This window comes from Ammodytes marinus (genome assembly GCF_949987685.1).
Source record: "Ammodytes marinus genome assembly, chromosome: 18".
NCBI lineage: Eukaryota > Metazoa > Chordata > Actinopteri > Uranoscopiformes > Ammodytidae > Ammodytes > Ammodytes marinus.
Genome location: NC_137222.1, coordinates 23,990,944 through 24,007,427, shown reverse-complemented (window position 1 = coordinate 24,007,427; position 16,484 = coordinate 23,990,944). Strand labels below are relative to the sequence as shown.

At 41.0% G+C, this 16,484-nt stretch overlaps 2 protein-coding genes across 2 annotated transcripts; both read right to left on the bottom strand.

Moving 5' to 3' along the window:
• Positions 1-1,675: 1,675 nt before the first annotated feature.
• Positions 1,676-3,020, bottom strand: LOC307264829 (glyceraldehyde-3-phosphate dehydrogenase-like). Its single transcript, XM_080046351.1, has one exon. The coding sequence runs from the start codon at positions 2,956-2,958 to the stop codon at positions 1,957-1,959; it is 1,002 nt and encodes a 333-aa protein (XP_079902477.1). The 5' UTR covers positions 2,959-3,020; the 3' UTR covers positions 1,676-1,956.
• Positions 3,021-6,800: 3,780 nt separating this feature from the next.
• naif1 (nuclear apoptosis inducing factor 1) lies at positions 6,801-10,878 on the bottom strand (the record flags this gene model as incomplete). The annotated part of the gene is made up of 3 exons (XM_080047340.1): positions 10,386-10,878; positions 9,086-9,136; positions 6,801-7,375 (listed from the first exon to the last, which is right to left on the bottom strand). The coding sequence occupies exons 1-3, from the start codon at positions 10,828-10,830 to the stop codon at positions 6,801-6,803; spliced, it is 1,071 nt and encodes a 356-aa protein (XP_079903466.1). The 5' UTR covers positions 10,831-10,878.
• Positions 10,879-16,484: the final 5,606 nt, after the last annotated feature.

The window sequence follows — 16,484 nt, the reverse complement described above, 5'->3', positions numbered from 1 at the left end:
GGTCGACAAATATGTAAATCTGTTATATGAGTAGCCTATTTCTGTCATTTATGTACATATAATGTAAGACCCAAATGTGAAATATAGCCAATAGGAATGCCTTATAGATAGGCTAGATAGTCTAGAGATAGATAGATAGATAGATAGATAGATAGATAGATAGATAGATAGATAGATAGATAGATAGATAGATAGATAGATAGATAGATAGATAGATAGATAGATAGATAGATAGATAGATAGATAGATAGATAGATAGATAGATAGATAGATAGATAGATAGATAGATAGATAGATAGATAGATAGATAGATAGATAGATAGACAGACAGACAGACAGACAGACAGACAGACAGACAGACAGACAGACAGACAGACAGACAGACAGACAGACAGACAGACAGACAGACAGACAGACAGACAGACAGACAGATTGATAATATGGATGATGCAGTTAATGGCTTCAATTCTTCTTTTGTAAATGTTGGAAGAAAAAATCCCTGTTTCTGCGATATCTGGTGAGAAGAATTATGATTTCATAGACATTAATTCAAAATCAATGTTTCTTGCAGCAGTGAAAGGGAGTGAAATGATAGAGAGTGTTCATGAATGTAAAAACAAAACTTCAACTGACCATAATGGCTGTATATGGTTTATATATTTAAAAAACAACTGTATTGTCTGGAGGACATCTCTACTGATGCTAACACTGCCATCGGTGTTTGAGTGTGTGTATAAAATGTGTGTTAAGATATGTAAAGCGCTTTGGAAGCGCATTGTGAAGCGCCTTGTGACCCTGGTCTGTGAAGGGCGCTCTATAAATAAAGCTGACTTACTTACTTACTTACTTACTTACTTACTTACTTACTTACTTACTTACTTACTTACTTACTTACTTACTTACTTACTTACTAACACAATGGTTGTTTTGGCAGATTTGACATGTTATGGCACGAAGGAAGCAAAGTGTGATTTCCTTTTTGCAGATATTATGTTTCTGTTGTTATTCAAATGATTTCTTCAATATGCAAATCTCAACCAAAGATTGGAAAGATTTCAGAAATGTACAGTCATACCAACCCTTTCAATTGACTTCTATTGTACAGTATGGTCTGTTCTGAGCTGAGTGTGGAAGAGGAGACAGACTTAGAGCTATCAGGTTGATAGGAGGAGGAGGGTCAGATAGAGAGGCTAAAGGTCAGAGGAGGATCCATCAGTTTTTAAGGAGGCTGAGCAGGGACAAAGTGACAGCAACCACTGTCCATTATCAACAAGAGGCAATGTATAGGCCAGGGCTCTGAAGACTATACTGCTATTGTAGTGTCTAGAAAGTGAAATGAATTCATTAACGTACGACGATAAGACATGATGGTTCCAGTTATACCAATGCAGTAATTCAAGAAAAGATTCCTAGATAAGGCAGTAAAAAAAGATGGTTTGGTGTTCAGATTGGTTTTCCTTCATCTTACTGTTCATGACATTCTGTGACCAAAGAAGACCCAAAGTCCTACAAGGGACAGACCATTTGAAAAAAACACAAAACAAAGCTTTTACCAATCATCTAAATATCTTAAATGCCAAACCTTTGTCTCAAAGTTGCATTAATTAATTTGGTCACTTGGGGGCAGAAGAACTTCACAACAAGCCTGGACAAACTGGACAAATCATCACTTTTTTAAAATATTTTTTATTTTTTGTGCTTCATACAGACAAAGACTCTCACACGAGAACAGATCAGGGAATTGAACAAATAAGGAAAAGTGATTGGTCACCAATTTAAAACTTTTTTTCCCCTCCCATTTGCTGTCTGAAGGATCTTCCCTCTGGCATGTAAATGGAGGTAGACTGTCTGGTGGCGCCAGAGTCAAACATAATACAAACAACCAGATTGTACATGTATGACTGGGGAGCGTGTTGGATGGGGCAGAGTGCAGTGATGAACTATTGGCTGCTTAGATTACTCCTTGCTGGCCATGTGGACCATCAGGTCGATGACACGGGTGCTGTATGCAAACTCATTGTCGTACCATGTGACCAGCTTGACGAAGTGGTCGTTGAGGGCGATGCCAGCGCCGGCATCAAAGATGGAGGAGCGAACGTCGCCGTTGAAGTCTGAAGAGACGACCTGGTGCTCGGTGTATCCCAGGATGCCCTTCATGGCTCCATCAGCTGCGGCTTTCACAACCTTCTTGATGGCGTCGTATGAGGCGGGTTTCTCCAGGCGGACTGTCAGGTCGACCACTGACACGTTGGGGGTGGGGACACGGAAGGCCATGCCGGTCAGCTTGCCGTTGAGCTCGGGGATGACCTTGCCGACAGCCTTGGCGGCGCCAGTAGAAGCGGGGATGATGTTCTGGCTGGCACCGCGGCCGTCTCTCCACAGCTTGCCGGAGGGCCCGTCAACAGTCTTCTGGGTGGCGGTGATGGCATGAACTGTGCTCATCAGGCCCTCAACGATGCCGAAGTTGTCATTGATGACCTTGGCCAGGGGAGCCAGGCAGTTGGTTGTGCAGGAAGCGTTGCTGACAACTGGGAGGGTGTTGGTGTACTTCTCATGGTTGACGCCCATGACGAACATGGGTGCGTCAGCGCTGGGAGCAGAGATGATGACTCTCTTGGCACCACCCTTCAAGTGAGCGGAGGCCTTCTCGATAGTGGTGAACACACCAGTGGACTCAACCACGTACGTGGCACCAGCGTCTCCCCATTTGATCTTAGCGGGGTCCTTCTCATGGAACACGGAAATTTTGTGTCCATCGATGACCAGCTTGTCACCCTCCATGGAGACCTGGCCATGGAAGCGGCCGTGGGTGGAGTCATACTTGAACATGTAGACCATGTACTCCAGGTCGATGAAGGGATCATTGATGGCCACGATCTCCACCTTCTTGGAGTGGAAGGCGGCGCGGGTCACCAGACGACCGATGCGGCCGAATCCATTGATGCCAACTTTAACCATCTTTGCCTTGGGGTTGATCTAGTCCTGGTGTGTGAGATGCCTCAATCTGTCTTGCGACTGCGGGTGTGAGTGGGGAAGAGCAAAGTTTAGCGTGGTGCTTTTATAGAGTAACCAGAGTTTAAGCCACGCCCCTACCCACTGCTCCTTGATCCGCCACCCTTTGAATGTCAAGGTTGTCTGGCCTTTAGAGAGACATGCAAGCTGGCCTCTGACACTTAACTTCATCTGAGTCGAATAGCCTAATGGTTTTCTCTTATCATCCCATTTATGTTGCTATTTATGGGCCTGGAGCTATAGATTTGTATTATTTTCTGCAGAAGTTCCAGCATTATCGAGGCCTTTCCTGACGGCACATGAATGTCGATAAAACTGTATGTATGTTCTTTTCAATATCTGCAAACAGCGATCCAGATCCAGACGTAACAGTAGAAGGGAGAAGACTTCTAAGTGGTCCAAGAGTTCAAATACCTGGGAACATTAATAGATTCTAAGCTCACTTTTAAAACACAAGTTATAAAAGTCCTAAAAAACCTATTCCAATTTCAGACACATCAGGAATGATTTAACTGCAGAACCCTCAAAGTTGTACCTTCATGCTATGATTCACTCGCATATTAATGACTGTCTTACCAGCTAGATGACAGGCATTGAAAACGCTAGATTAAAAAATCAAATTCATATCACCATTGTAAAAATCTTGATGACATATGATTTGTTAAACTGGGAAAACATGATTAACTTTGTAGACATTTTACTCAAGGAATTTCTTCAACAAAATATAAACTCTTCCACCAGAGCATCCACAAGAGAGGGGATTGTAAAATACCATATAGAAAAAGCTATTTTGGGCAGTCAGCCTTTTCCTATCGAGCAGCACATACTTGGAATACCATACCCACAGAACTAAGGAACATCACATCACTCAAATCCTTCTCAAAATCTATATAACACTGGTTACTGGTAAATCAAATATGCGTCCATAATAATCTGGGATAGTGTGTTTGTCTTTGTGTTTACTAGGTGTGTTTTTGTCTGTGTCTATGCTCCTTGTATGTGTGTATGCTCCTTGTCTGTGCTCATGTGCTTTTCTCTGTTTAAATTCTTACGTGTTTTAACATGCTATACGTTCATGCACTTTTATCTGTGTCTGTATGCTACTTGTTTAATGTTTTCCACACATCACCAACCTGTTATGGTCTGGAGTAATAGTTCATTTATCATTTTGGTTGGTGCTTATGTGTTGTATTTATGTAGTTTTTTAATGTTTTTTCTTTCAAGCTATCAACCTGCCAGGGACCTACAGGTGATATTAACTTGCATGGCTAAATCTGTCACATTTACTTGTTGAACTCTGGTGCTCATGTGTATTAATGTGTGCTGTCCCTTCTAAATAAAGAAATCTAAACCAAAAAAATAGGTCTAGATGTAGATATTAAAGTCCTCGGATGAACCTCGACTAGTGAAAAAAGAGAAGGGGTCTCTCCTCTGCTGACCTTCTCAGTAAAAACAGGCACACACAGACATAGAGGTAGCCAATGGGGGATCAAATCTCTGTCTTCATGCCTGTGACATTTACTGTCCAAAGACCACGACCCTTCACTTTCAGAATCTCTGCCTAACTACCAATCTTTCCCCTCTTCCCCTTCTCCCTGGGCAAAAGGCAAAAGTTGAGCCGTGGTTGGGTTGCATAACGTGAACTTATGATCATTACGCGCATGTGCAGAGGAGGCACCTTCCTTTCTGTTCACTTAATCAACTTGTTGCTTTGTCGGGGGTTTTTAAGAAAGGATCAATTTCCTAAAACAGGACACACGTCTGGAATATTAGCAGACATATGATGGAGCTTGACAGGAGTTATGTAAAGCATGTTCTCATCAGCCACTTATATTGAAGTAGCTATAAATCAAGTATTTATGGTTTGTTTTTGTACCTTTAAACAAGCATTATTCCAGTCTGTCTCATCTATATCTTCTTTTATGTTTATTTTCAAAGGGTTTAATGTATCTAGTCAGTGTTGATCAAGTACTATGTGTAACTAATGTACTGTAATACTTAGATACATGGCCCTTCTTGCCTAACTTTGCCAGTGTTACTTCCTGGAGTTTTGATCAAGGGGGCGGGTCCATTATCTGTTTGTTTTGTTGACATGTAGCTTATAATTGTAAAGTGCTTGATGAAGTGTTTTTTTGGGGATTTGGTATATCTGACTCTGAATTGATCGAAAGAAAGCAAAGCTCCTTCTACATTTAGATGCATTATTTTCTGGATGCCTTTCGTATTCCATAGCCTGAACCCCTCCATCCTTTCTGCCAGGTGGAAAGTGTTCATTACCACCCAACAGGAGTAAAATCGAGGTCATTCAGGCATGTCACCTACATGTTTGTGTGCAGCATACCCAACTGAAATGGTGTTTTTGAGGAAAGGAATTTGTGTATGTTTTTTTTCAATTTCTTAATATCTGAAGAGTATACTGTAAATATATATACAAAATGAGTGGTAGTTCAGGCGTGGATGCTTGTTCAATGTATAGCCAGGAAGGAAGAGCAGTCGTACAGAAATGATATGATGCTGAGAGGTTAGCTTTTTTAAATGGTTATCGTCACCATCTGGGGAAAAAAAGTTGTTTGGCCACATCCAGCAGCAGTAGAGAAGCACTTACATTGCAATAAGAGAGACACAGGCAAAACAGCCCTTATTGGGGAAATGTAGTCTATTTATATGTCTTAAAAATACTTTGAATTGCCATGTTGTTAAAGGTGCTACAAATAAACCTGCCTTAGTGCAGAGCAGACTGATCAAAGCCATGGTACAGTGTCCATGAGGGTCACTTTAAAAAAAAAACTCCAATTCAAGCACTACTACCCAATGAATACAATGTTTAACATCCTTTATGGTTATATGCTTCTTACCATTCAGTACGACCTGTTCGTGTGCCTGCGTAAACTATAATCTTTATACCTTATAACAGGCATTCCAAATTTTAAGGGCCAATATATTTCACATACAGTAACATAGAGTTGACTTAAAACTATACTCTGCTGCTCCACCAGTCATCACACTTGCTTACACACACTGACCCCTTGTGGTTGATCACACAGGCTGCAGACTTTTCTAAAAATGTTTATTTCACTCTGGAGCATAGATAGTATAATAATACTGGAGACATGGTGCACAGTAACCAGCCAGCCCTGGTTTTAGAAGTAAGACATAGAAAACTACAGGATGATATGAAGGGAACAAAACAAATCAAATGTTCATCTTTGCATTGTAATCCAATGTAATAAATAAGAAACACTCTTCTCTCATTATTGACAGAAAGTAAAAAAGATTTCCTCCTTAAAGGTGTAGCAATCGATTCTGGAGAACGCTTGTGTTCAAAATCAATTTTTATCAAAATCAGTGAATATCTCCTCACGATCTGCAACCATTCCGTACTGCGTGTGCGCCGAAGTGTTAATACACAGCCTATACTCTGTAAACGAGCATCTTTGGGGCCCATTGTTTACATTCCCTTAGTTTACGTATCCTTTGTTGACATAACAGTTTACAGAGCCTAGGCTGTGGTTAATACCAGAAGTCTTTTAAGCGCACACAGCATGTACATCTTGCGGATTGTGAGGAGATGTTCACTGATATTGACAAACAGCGTTCTCCACAATCGCTGACTCCACCTTATAACTGTCCAAATCAAACACTGAAGTAAAATCGTGTACATGCTCTCCCTTAAGTGCCATGCAGACAGGAAGCTGTGCCCCACACACACAATCACACAAACACACGCGCACGCGCACGCACACACACACACACACACACACACACACACACACACACACACACAGAGTCTATTGTGTGTCCTTGGCTTGCTCTGAAGGCGGTGGAGGTGTTTTAGGCCTGCTCTGCTCCTCTGCTCCTGCCCCCCCGTCAGCTGATGTTGTTGCCGTAGCTAGCGAGCTGCTAGTGTTAGCGGCGGCGTCGGTCCCACTCTGCAGGAACTTGCGTAGGTCTTTGAGAGCCGGCCGGAGCATCTGCACCAGAGCCAGCAGGGCGGCCTGGCTCCCCTCCAGGGCCTGGGCCTGTCTCTCCTGGGCGAAGGCCTGCGCCTCCTGGGAGCGCCTCATGGTCTGCAGCAGCTCCTTCTGGCCCTCCAGGTGCTGTGCGATCTGGCGGATGTGGACGTTGGTGACCCTCTGCTCCTGGAGGAGGCGGGCCGAGTTGAGTGCGATGCGGCTCTTGAGCTCCTGAGGTTTGGCCTGGCCCTGAGGCGGAGGAGGGGAGGCCGAGGCAGAGGAGGCCAGCATCTCCACCGGAGCCTCCATGTGAGCCACCACAGAGGGAGTGGAGTCGCCCCCCACGGATACAGTAGTGGTGCAGTATTCCACCACACCGCCGTCTTCCAGGGCGTGGTAAGTGGTTTCACCTGGGAACAGGACCAGAGAACAACACTGTCTTATGGCGCTTTTCCACCGCATGGTATCAGCTCGACTCGACTCGACTCAACTCGCATTTTTGGCGTTTCCACCGCAATTTCATGGTACCTGGTACCTGCTAGCGGCTGCTTTTTTAGTATCGCCTTGCTCTAGGGTCCAAGCGAGCTGAGTCGAGCTAAAAGGTGACGTCGGCAGACGGCCGGCCGCTGATTGGCCAGAGACTACCGTCTGCCGGCTTCATTCTGTTGATTATTCTCCCCTTGATTCTCAACAACTCTCCGGGACTTTTATGTGCATTTTGTCTCGCCGCGTGCAGCCTTCTTTGGCTCGCTTTCATTTGATTTGCATCACAGACCCGATTTTTTTCTCTCCATATATTCGCTAAGCTCACCCAGTTGTGTTGGCTGTTGGGGAAGTTACTTTGAACATACGAGAGGAGACATAGCAGCTAGGCTAAATAGCCTATAGCAGCAAGCTGGGACAGACATGATAGCGAGCGATTACATTACAAGCCTCGGACTGCACTGATTACCTCAATAAAATATTCAGGCTGAGACACGGCTTGCATTTGAAAACACGTATCCTGAAACAAGCACTTAACAGTCAACTTTATCATGCCCGTGTTTACGTGCATAGGGATGTACGTGACGCATCCCTACAGCTGTGTGGCAGTCACACATCAGGACACAAACCCTACCCTTTTAACGGCCCGTAGCAATATTATTCTACTTCTTTTAGCAAACAGATACAAGGGGAGTATTTTCTTAAACATTTCTCATCCGTGTTTTTGGCGGTTGGTTCAGTTAATAGTGCAACAACTGCTCGTAATTTCTGCTTTGCTACTTGACTCCGGAGTTGGCTTTCAGCCCCTTACGACAACCCCGCCCACGTTCAGGAGGTACTATTTTCGGTGGAAAACGACCCGTGCTGCTACCAAACCAAGTTAAACTGAGTCGAGTTGAGTCGAGTCGAGCTACATTTGCGGTGGAAAAGCGCCATTAGTAATAAGCAGGGACTTGGACTTGGGTCGACTCGAGTCACTGCTTTGATGACTTTTTTTATTGTATTAACATCATTCTATTACATGTACAGTATCCTATTACACTAAAGTTATTATCATTTTTATTTTCTATTTCCATGTACAGTATTTTATTTTTTCTACACGTAATTTCGTTTATATTGCATTCTAAATGTACTTTATATTTATCTGCACTGTGCCCTCGCACTACTGTTGTATTTATTTGTGTCTCAGGTGTTGCTCTCTTCACTTGTGTTTTTTTCTTCTTCTATATTTCATTGTCGAGTGTTCATAGGTCTGTTAAATATAAAATGCTATAAATCCATGTTGTCAAGTTTCTGTCTAACCATAAAACAGGGAATCATGATTAGACGACTCAAAAAAGAAAACTCCCAGTATGTGATTGTCATGACTGGATGATGAATGTAAGACCTGCTCACTGAAGAATTCCAACAGCCGGACTGCAACATCAAACGTTGTAGGCCAGCATTTTTAGTCCAACCAACAAATATTAAAAGAAAATAATACAATTTTCTTATTAATCTTCATAAGCGTATAGGCCTATACAATGTGTCCTTTCAACTAAGAAACACACTGGGTAATGTGTATGCGTCAGATACACAGTTAATGCAGGTTAAGCCAACTGTACATGGAGGGATATAGTGCGGGGGAAGAATCTTACCGCTCAGTGGCTTGGTTTCATCACAGACTGCACCAGAGCCAGCTGGAAGAGCTAAGAAACAAAGAACACAGACAGAAGATGATGCCAACAATACAAATGTAGAAATATGATCTGCTAAAAAAAGAAGCCACGTGTGAATGATTAGATTTACTGTTTTGTGCACTTTCCTTTAATGTTTAATGTACGCTGTGCTTTATTGTCTGCTTATTTTATTGTTTGTTAGCCATTGTCTGTCAATTCATTCTTACTATGTGTTATTGAGTCGACTATGTTGTTTTTTAAATCTTTGTTTATACATGCATTTTATTTCTGTCATTTTAGGTTGCCTTTTACATATCTGGCAGGGGACAACAGATGAAAACTAGCCTCTTAGGCTAACTCTGGCTCACTTACATTTTGAATGTTGATTAGTGTGCAATGTCCCTGAAATAAACCAATAAATAAAATAAATAAAGTCATTCAATTCCTTTTCATGCCAATGGCTAAGAGATGTTTTGAAAATGTTCCTTAAAGGTGCAGTGTGTAATATGACATCATCAAGAAAGTTCTACAAAGTTCTAGAATACAACACTCCCTGGGTAACCCCAACCCTTTAGAATAATAACAGAAGCTACAGTGGCCTTCAAGGACAAGAACAATTCAAAATTTTAAACAATGCACCTGATGACATTCCAACTATGACACTTTCAAGATGGCACTAGGCCTTGGTCCAAATTATGCAGAAATATGGACATATATGAGACCCTTTCTAAGGGGGAAAAAAATAATTCAAAACTTTTTTTTCAGCTATTATGCACTAAATTAAATGTACTTATGGATATTATAATTACTTTCTACAAAATCTGCTCGGAAATAAAACCCCAAATTCTACACACTGCAGGTTTAAGGTTCTGTAATGAGCAGTGACATAACAAGTGGTTTGGGAGCCAATGGTCCAGTGTGATGCGGACACTATCTTGTGTCCAATAGTTCAACTTTGGAATCAATAAAACATATTTTCATAGTAATAGATTTAGTATAGGCAGGATTTTTTTTTCTCTTCTCTCATTTTTATTCCAAAACTGCTGAAGGTATTCACATCAAACCACTGTCCACTGCTGGAGTGGATATTCACACTTCCTTTTAAACTATTCCATCCACCACACGTAGAAACCTTTCTTTATATGTCCATGGTAGAAACACATGAACTTTTCTTGCTCGTCATCATAGTTGCAGTACCTAGACTACATAATCCCTGACGTCGTAAACTGACTGCATCCTGCGCGTGCACGAGTGAAAACTTTTGTTGTTGTCAACTAACCCTCTGTGAGTGTGACGGTGGTGGCGGCGTTCACTGTGACGGGTATCGTAATCTCAGCATCCGAGTCTCCCCCAGGTAGGCTGATGATGGTGGCCTCTCCCAGGAGGTTACAGATCCGCTGCTGCATCGCGCTGAGGATGACGGGAACCGGAGTGCAGTCGGCGGACGTCCCCTCTATAGCGGCCCGCGCCTGGGCCACTCTCCGCCGGACCTCCGTCTTCATGTCGGACCACTTCTTCTTCACCTCGGGCAACTCCCTGGGACAGGTGGTGACGGCGTTCACCTTCTTCAGGATGTCCGACCACGCGTTATTCTTTGCCATGTGTGTGACTCCAGCATTGAAGTGGTTAACCAGTGTGTGCTTTTGTTTCTCTATTTCTTCCACAATAATTTCCACTTCTCTCTCCGAGAAATTCATTTTTCTCTTTTTCGCGATCGATGCCATAATTGCACAAATACCTCTTTCCGAGAGGTAATTGTGCGTATTGTACGCAAAAATAGTATGATTTACTCAAGAGATCTGCGCAACGTAATGGCTTCCAGAATCGGCTTCTTCTTCCTTACCAACAACGCTTACGTTAGCGGGGCGTGTAAGCCCGCCCACTGACACTCCATTGGTTTGATATCTCGCGGTCTTTGCTACATACTCTGCTACTATTGGCCATTTACAAACGCCCATCATTCAAACAGCCAAGCAGACTATGTGATTCCAAATAAATGTATCCTACCGTTATCTTACTTCATGTCACGGTCGCAATTGGTGAATAGGCTGAGTTTTTATTTTATTTCATAATTTAATTTAAACAACATCAGGTTTGTATGAAACAGGAAGCCTATTTTATGCGTCTGTCCTAGAAAAAATAACATCAATAATAAATGAAAACATATATATTTTTTTAAATACATTTTATTTAAATATAGGCCTAGGCTATTATTATGCAAATAAAAAAACGTAGTGTTGTAAAGTGTGTTACAACCTTTGTTGTATGAGTACAGCTGTAAGTTGAATTGTTGACTAGAATTCAACAGTGTTAAACTCCATAAAATGCTAATTATAAAAATGAAATTTAAAATCCAGAACTGGGTGGTTTACACACTGTACATTCATGCTATATGTACTTTATACTTTGGCTCCACTAAAATTCTGTGGAAAATATACTTTTTATTACATTAATTAAAGTTATAGTTTAAGATACTTTACGAAACATATGTAAAGTTTATAAAACATTGCATACTACCCAAAAGTGTATAGGCCTACAAACACAGAGGAAACAATAGGCTACTAAAATCCACAACGAAAATAAATAAATAATTTGCAGTCCCATACTGAATGAGCTCCACCGAATCCAGCTACAAACCCTGATTTTGCATACACACACACACACACACACACACACACACACACATATATATATATATATATATATATATGGTATAGGGCATTATAAAACAATGTTTTTCAATATATTTATTGCTTTTTACTTTTTTTTAACAAGAACACTACAACAACAAAAACAATAGAAATATACAAACAATACTGACCAAATAATAAAGTAAAACAAATATATATTATACTGTATATATTACAGGATTAGGGGATTTCCACAAAAGTAAAATACGGCGTCTTGCCAGAGGGGAGGTGAATGCTAATATTTCTGATTGTAAGGCTGTAATATGGGGTTGTGTAAATGGGGTTCCAAATATTGCAATGAAGGGGTCTGGGCTCCTAGAACCTTCGTCATGATCATAAAAAAGTCAGTCCAGAATCTGTGTAGTCTGGGACAATAAAAAAACATGACTCAAGTTACAAGAGGAGGCGTGGCATCTGTCACACTGGTCCACAACATTTGGATACATTTCCGATAGTCTGGATTTGCTAAAATGGACTCTATGTAACACTTTAAACTGTATAAGCTGCAGCCTGGCACAAGGAGAAGATGAGCGTATACTATGCACAGCCTTATCCCACCATTGATCTGTCAAATCTACCCCAAGCTCACGCTCCCAAGCATTTTTGCTTTTGACAGCTGAATTGTTTTCCAGAGCCATGAGTTTGTCATACATCTTAGATATTAGTGATTTCTGCTGGGGTTTTAAGGTCAGAAGGTCTTCCCATGGTTGGTTAAAATAGAGAGGGAGGGATAACATGAAAAAAAAAGTGAAAGTACATAAATAAATGGGATGTAGGTAAATTAAAATCTTTAGACAAGTCCAGGGGTGGACTGGGACAAAAATTCAGCCCTGGCATTTTTGGCCATGGCAGCCCACCATGATTATTTATACGATATGTGGAGGCAGGGGCGTTGCTCAAAATTCTGGGCCCCTATACAGGAAGTCCTGATGGGCCCTCTGAGAGGCGGTCTTACAATACAAACATGTAAAAGCTATGTTTGTCTATAGTCCAAAACGTATGAGTGACTGGTCCCTCTCTGAGCCAGATAACAACACAATGTTTCTATTGATGAATGACCAAATCATTACGCGTACTTGAACACAACCCCTGGTCTAATGACTCTTAATAACCATGCACACACACAGTGTTTCTCACAGGAATTTGGGAGACTGTGTCGTGGACCCTGGACCTTCTAGAGCAGGGGTTCTCAACCTTCTGCAAGCTGGGCCCCCCCAAAGCTGGGTCATTGCAGTTGGGCCCCCCCACCGACCCTGACAACCCCCCCCCCCCACACACACACACACACACACCACCCTACACAGATAGACAGATAGACAGATAGACAGATAGATAGATAGATAGATAGATAGATAGATAGATAGATAGATAGATAGATAGATAGATAGATAGATAGATAGATAGATAGATAGATAGATAGATAGATAGATAGATAGATAGATAGATAGATACTCTATTATTGTTATTATCACAAGGGCTAGGCCAGTGGCGCACCTTTGAGTTGAACATTGGGTTTAGGGTTGGGGTCCGGAAATTTCTTATAATTTAACGTTAAATTCTGGTGCACTTTTATGTGACACTGAGGAAATGTTATTTTTTTTTAATCTCCTTAGAAGAGAAGAAAATAGTAGCCTAAATAGAACATACACAGAATAAATTCTACAATAGGTATACCTGTTATGAAAAAGCTTCACAAAACAAAGTCTATGATCAATGGGAAACCCAGTTCAGAGAATGTTTCAACTATTGAGTCTTGGATTTGGAAAGTGGCCAGATTTAGCTCAAAATGCTACCTGCGATTAATGTGCTGTGCAGCCTGAACGCGGAGTTGTGTGTGTCTCAGTGGCGATTCCAGGAAATTTTGACTGGGGGTGGCCAAGGTGGGCCACAGAGCTAGAGTGGGGTGGCCACCCCTGAATGAATAGCATGTGATATGCTGTACAACCAATTCAAAGATGATTTATAATCCCAAATGCCCAAATCATGTTAGTATCCATTGTAATGTTTGTCAGAAAACTAAACCCCTGAAGAGGGGTCTGGGGGCATCCCCCCCAGAATATTTTTTTGTGTTTTTAACATGTAATCTAAGCATTCTGGCGAAGATAATAAAGGAAAAAGTCAATATTCATTTCAGTTCAGATGAATAGTAAAATTAGCAAGACAACATAACTTGCTAGCAGCCAGATGCCTAACAACTGGACAGAGGGACGGATGACAACTAGATTTTGACCAAATATCTTGCTAAAAAATAAACCTTTATTTATGAAATTCTGCCCTAAGAACATGTTACACTTGCTAACTACAAACTTAAATTTTTTTATTCAGATTTCAAAAATCTGCTGGGACACGTGCCCATACACATGCATGGGTGGCATGCATGTCACAAGCACACTTATGCTGTTTTCAAGACCTTTGCTGACCAGAGACCAGTTCTATTGGCCACAGTCCTACCATTAATTCAGTACTTGAAAATTGCAAACTGATCTCATATCAGTGGATTGGAGTGTTTGTGTGATGAACTTGGCAACTACCTATCAAAAAAAGTTAAGAAAGAAAAAAATACATATCATCTCTGAACTAGGATACATATCAGGAATACAATTTAAATTACAAAAAAAAAAAAAAAATTAAGATTAAGATTTTTTTTTTTTTTTTCATCCCCCTCGCGCCCCCCTGGTTGAGAACCACTGTTCTAGAGGGGTCCGGGGGAATGCTCCCCCGGAAGATTTTTTTTCAAGTGTTAAAGTAAAATTCATCAATCTGGTGCACTTTGAAGAGAAAACTAAGGATAAATCAACTGTTTCCTATGTAAGCTATTTAGTAGGCTATTATTTGCTGGAATAATGTATAGACACAGATGACCAAAAAGCAGAAAGAAGAAATGTACATGTTTAAAAAATCCAGTCAGCTTCGGGATTTTTTTTCCTTTGTTTGCATTTTTTAATGGCCCAATATAGGCCCCTGATCTTCGTAGCCCCGAACAATGTTATTTAAAAAATAACATAAATGTACTGACGAATGAAAGGCCCATGAAATCTTTTTTTTCCCTAAATAACGTTTTTCTGGGCCTTCAAAGATCAGGGGCCTATATTGAGCCAGTAAAAAAAAATATAAAATATATTTTTTTGGGTGCAGCCCCCCTCTGCCTTGGGCCCCCCAAGCCTGTCCGCAGTCCGACGGCCCTGAACGTAACTGACCATCGTCAGATGCTCATAATTATGGAGTAGAAGTTGAATGCATGATAATACAATTTAATGCAGCCTCTGAATGGGCGGCCCTCTGCTGTGTGTGTGATTGGGCCAGGCCCAGCCTAGAACCAATCATAATGAGTCAAAGCCCAAGCCTGGGACAAAGTTTTATTTAACTTTCAGGTGAAGTTGACAGCCTGCACGCACAATTATATGTCCATGGCACTCCCGAGAGGGAAGGGCCCTCGGCCCTCGGCTGTGTGACTTGGCCGGGCCGGGCCGAGTCACACAGCCGAGGGTCCATTAAAAAAAAAAAAAAAAAAAAAAAGATTTTAAATTTTTTGTTGTTGTATACAACAGGTGTCAAATAATTTGTTTTATCTGTTTTAAAAATTGATTTCTGGAAGAATTATTTTTTTTAATTGATAAACAAACATCTGTTATTTCATATAAAAAATACTGGTATTGATAAAAATGAATTAATAATGGTAAAAATAAATAAAATTCCAAAAGGTTCAAGGGGTTCACAAACTTTCACACAGCACTATACAAAAGAAGGTTGTCAGCATAAAGAGACAATTTTAAGTCAATACCAGAACGAGGAATGCCGTGAAAGTGGGGGAGAGATCTTGGAGCAATTGAGAGGGGTTCTATGGCCAAAGCGAAAAGTAGGGAGGAGAGGGGACAGCCCTGTCTAGTACCACGTGACAATGTGAAATATTTAGACTGGGAATTATTCGTGAGGACACTGGCTTGAGGCTTGGTATACATTATAAAACAATGTTAACAAGACATCATACACATATGACAGAGTTGGGAGTTGGAACTTGGTTCAGATGTTCAAATCCTTGCTGAAAATAGTTTTTCAAAGAAAGAATTTTTTAATTGTTGTGAACACATTTAAAACAACTTAATCCACTGTTCTGTTCCTCAGATATATGAGGTAGGCTAAATACATAGGCCTACTTTTGTATTGGTTCTTGCAGACAAAAAGCAGAACAATTTGAAATAGTGTTTTATTTCATGTCTGTTGATTTAGAGAGAATGTTAGACTCATTTTAGCCACAAGAGGTCAGGACAGGTTTAAATTAGCTGTTTGCTCTTCATTTATTATCTCACTTCCTGCACTCATTTGTCAAAGGGACATCTCACTCAACCACTCCTGTTACATAGGCCTACACTCATATAACTTTCTCTGTATGCTATTAAATTAATAGGCTACTCTATTATTAACTTGAACATAACTTCCAAATGTACAATGAATGGCCTCATGAAGTTTGTTTGGGAAACATGATCACCACCAGACTTCATACTAGTTCACTAATTTGAATTGTAAGCTAGGCCTAGGTCTACTTCAGACCATTCGGCTAATGACATGCTTTTTGAAACAGAAGTTTGTCCTAGTGTGGACTGCCACGCAGCAGGGTTGAGTCTTCTTGAGTTTATGTTTACATCTTCTCAGATTTGTTTTCAATATTCTGACTTCCATAACATATTCTT

Coding starts and splice junctions, on each gene's coding strand:
- LOC307264829 (XM_080046351.1), bottom strand. CDS start 2,958: ATGGTTAAAGTTGGCATCAATGGATTCGGCCGCATCGGTCGTCTGGTG.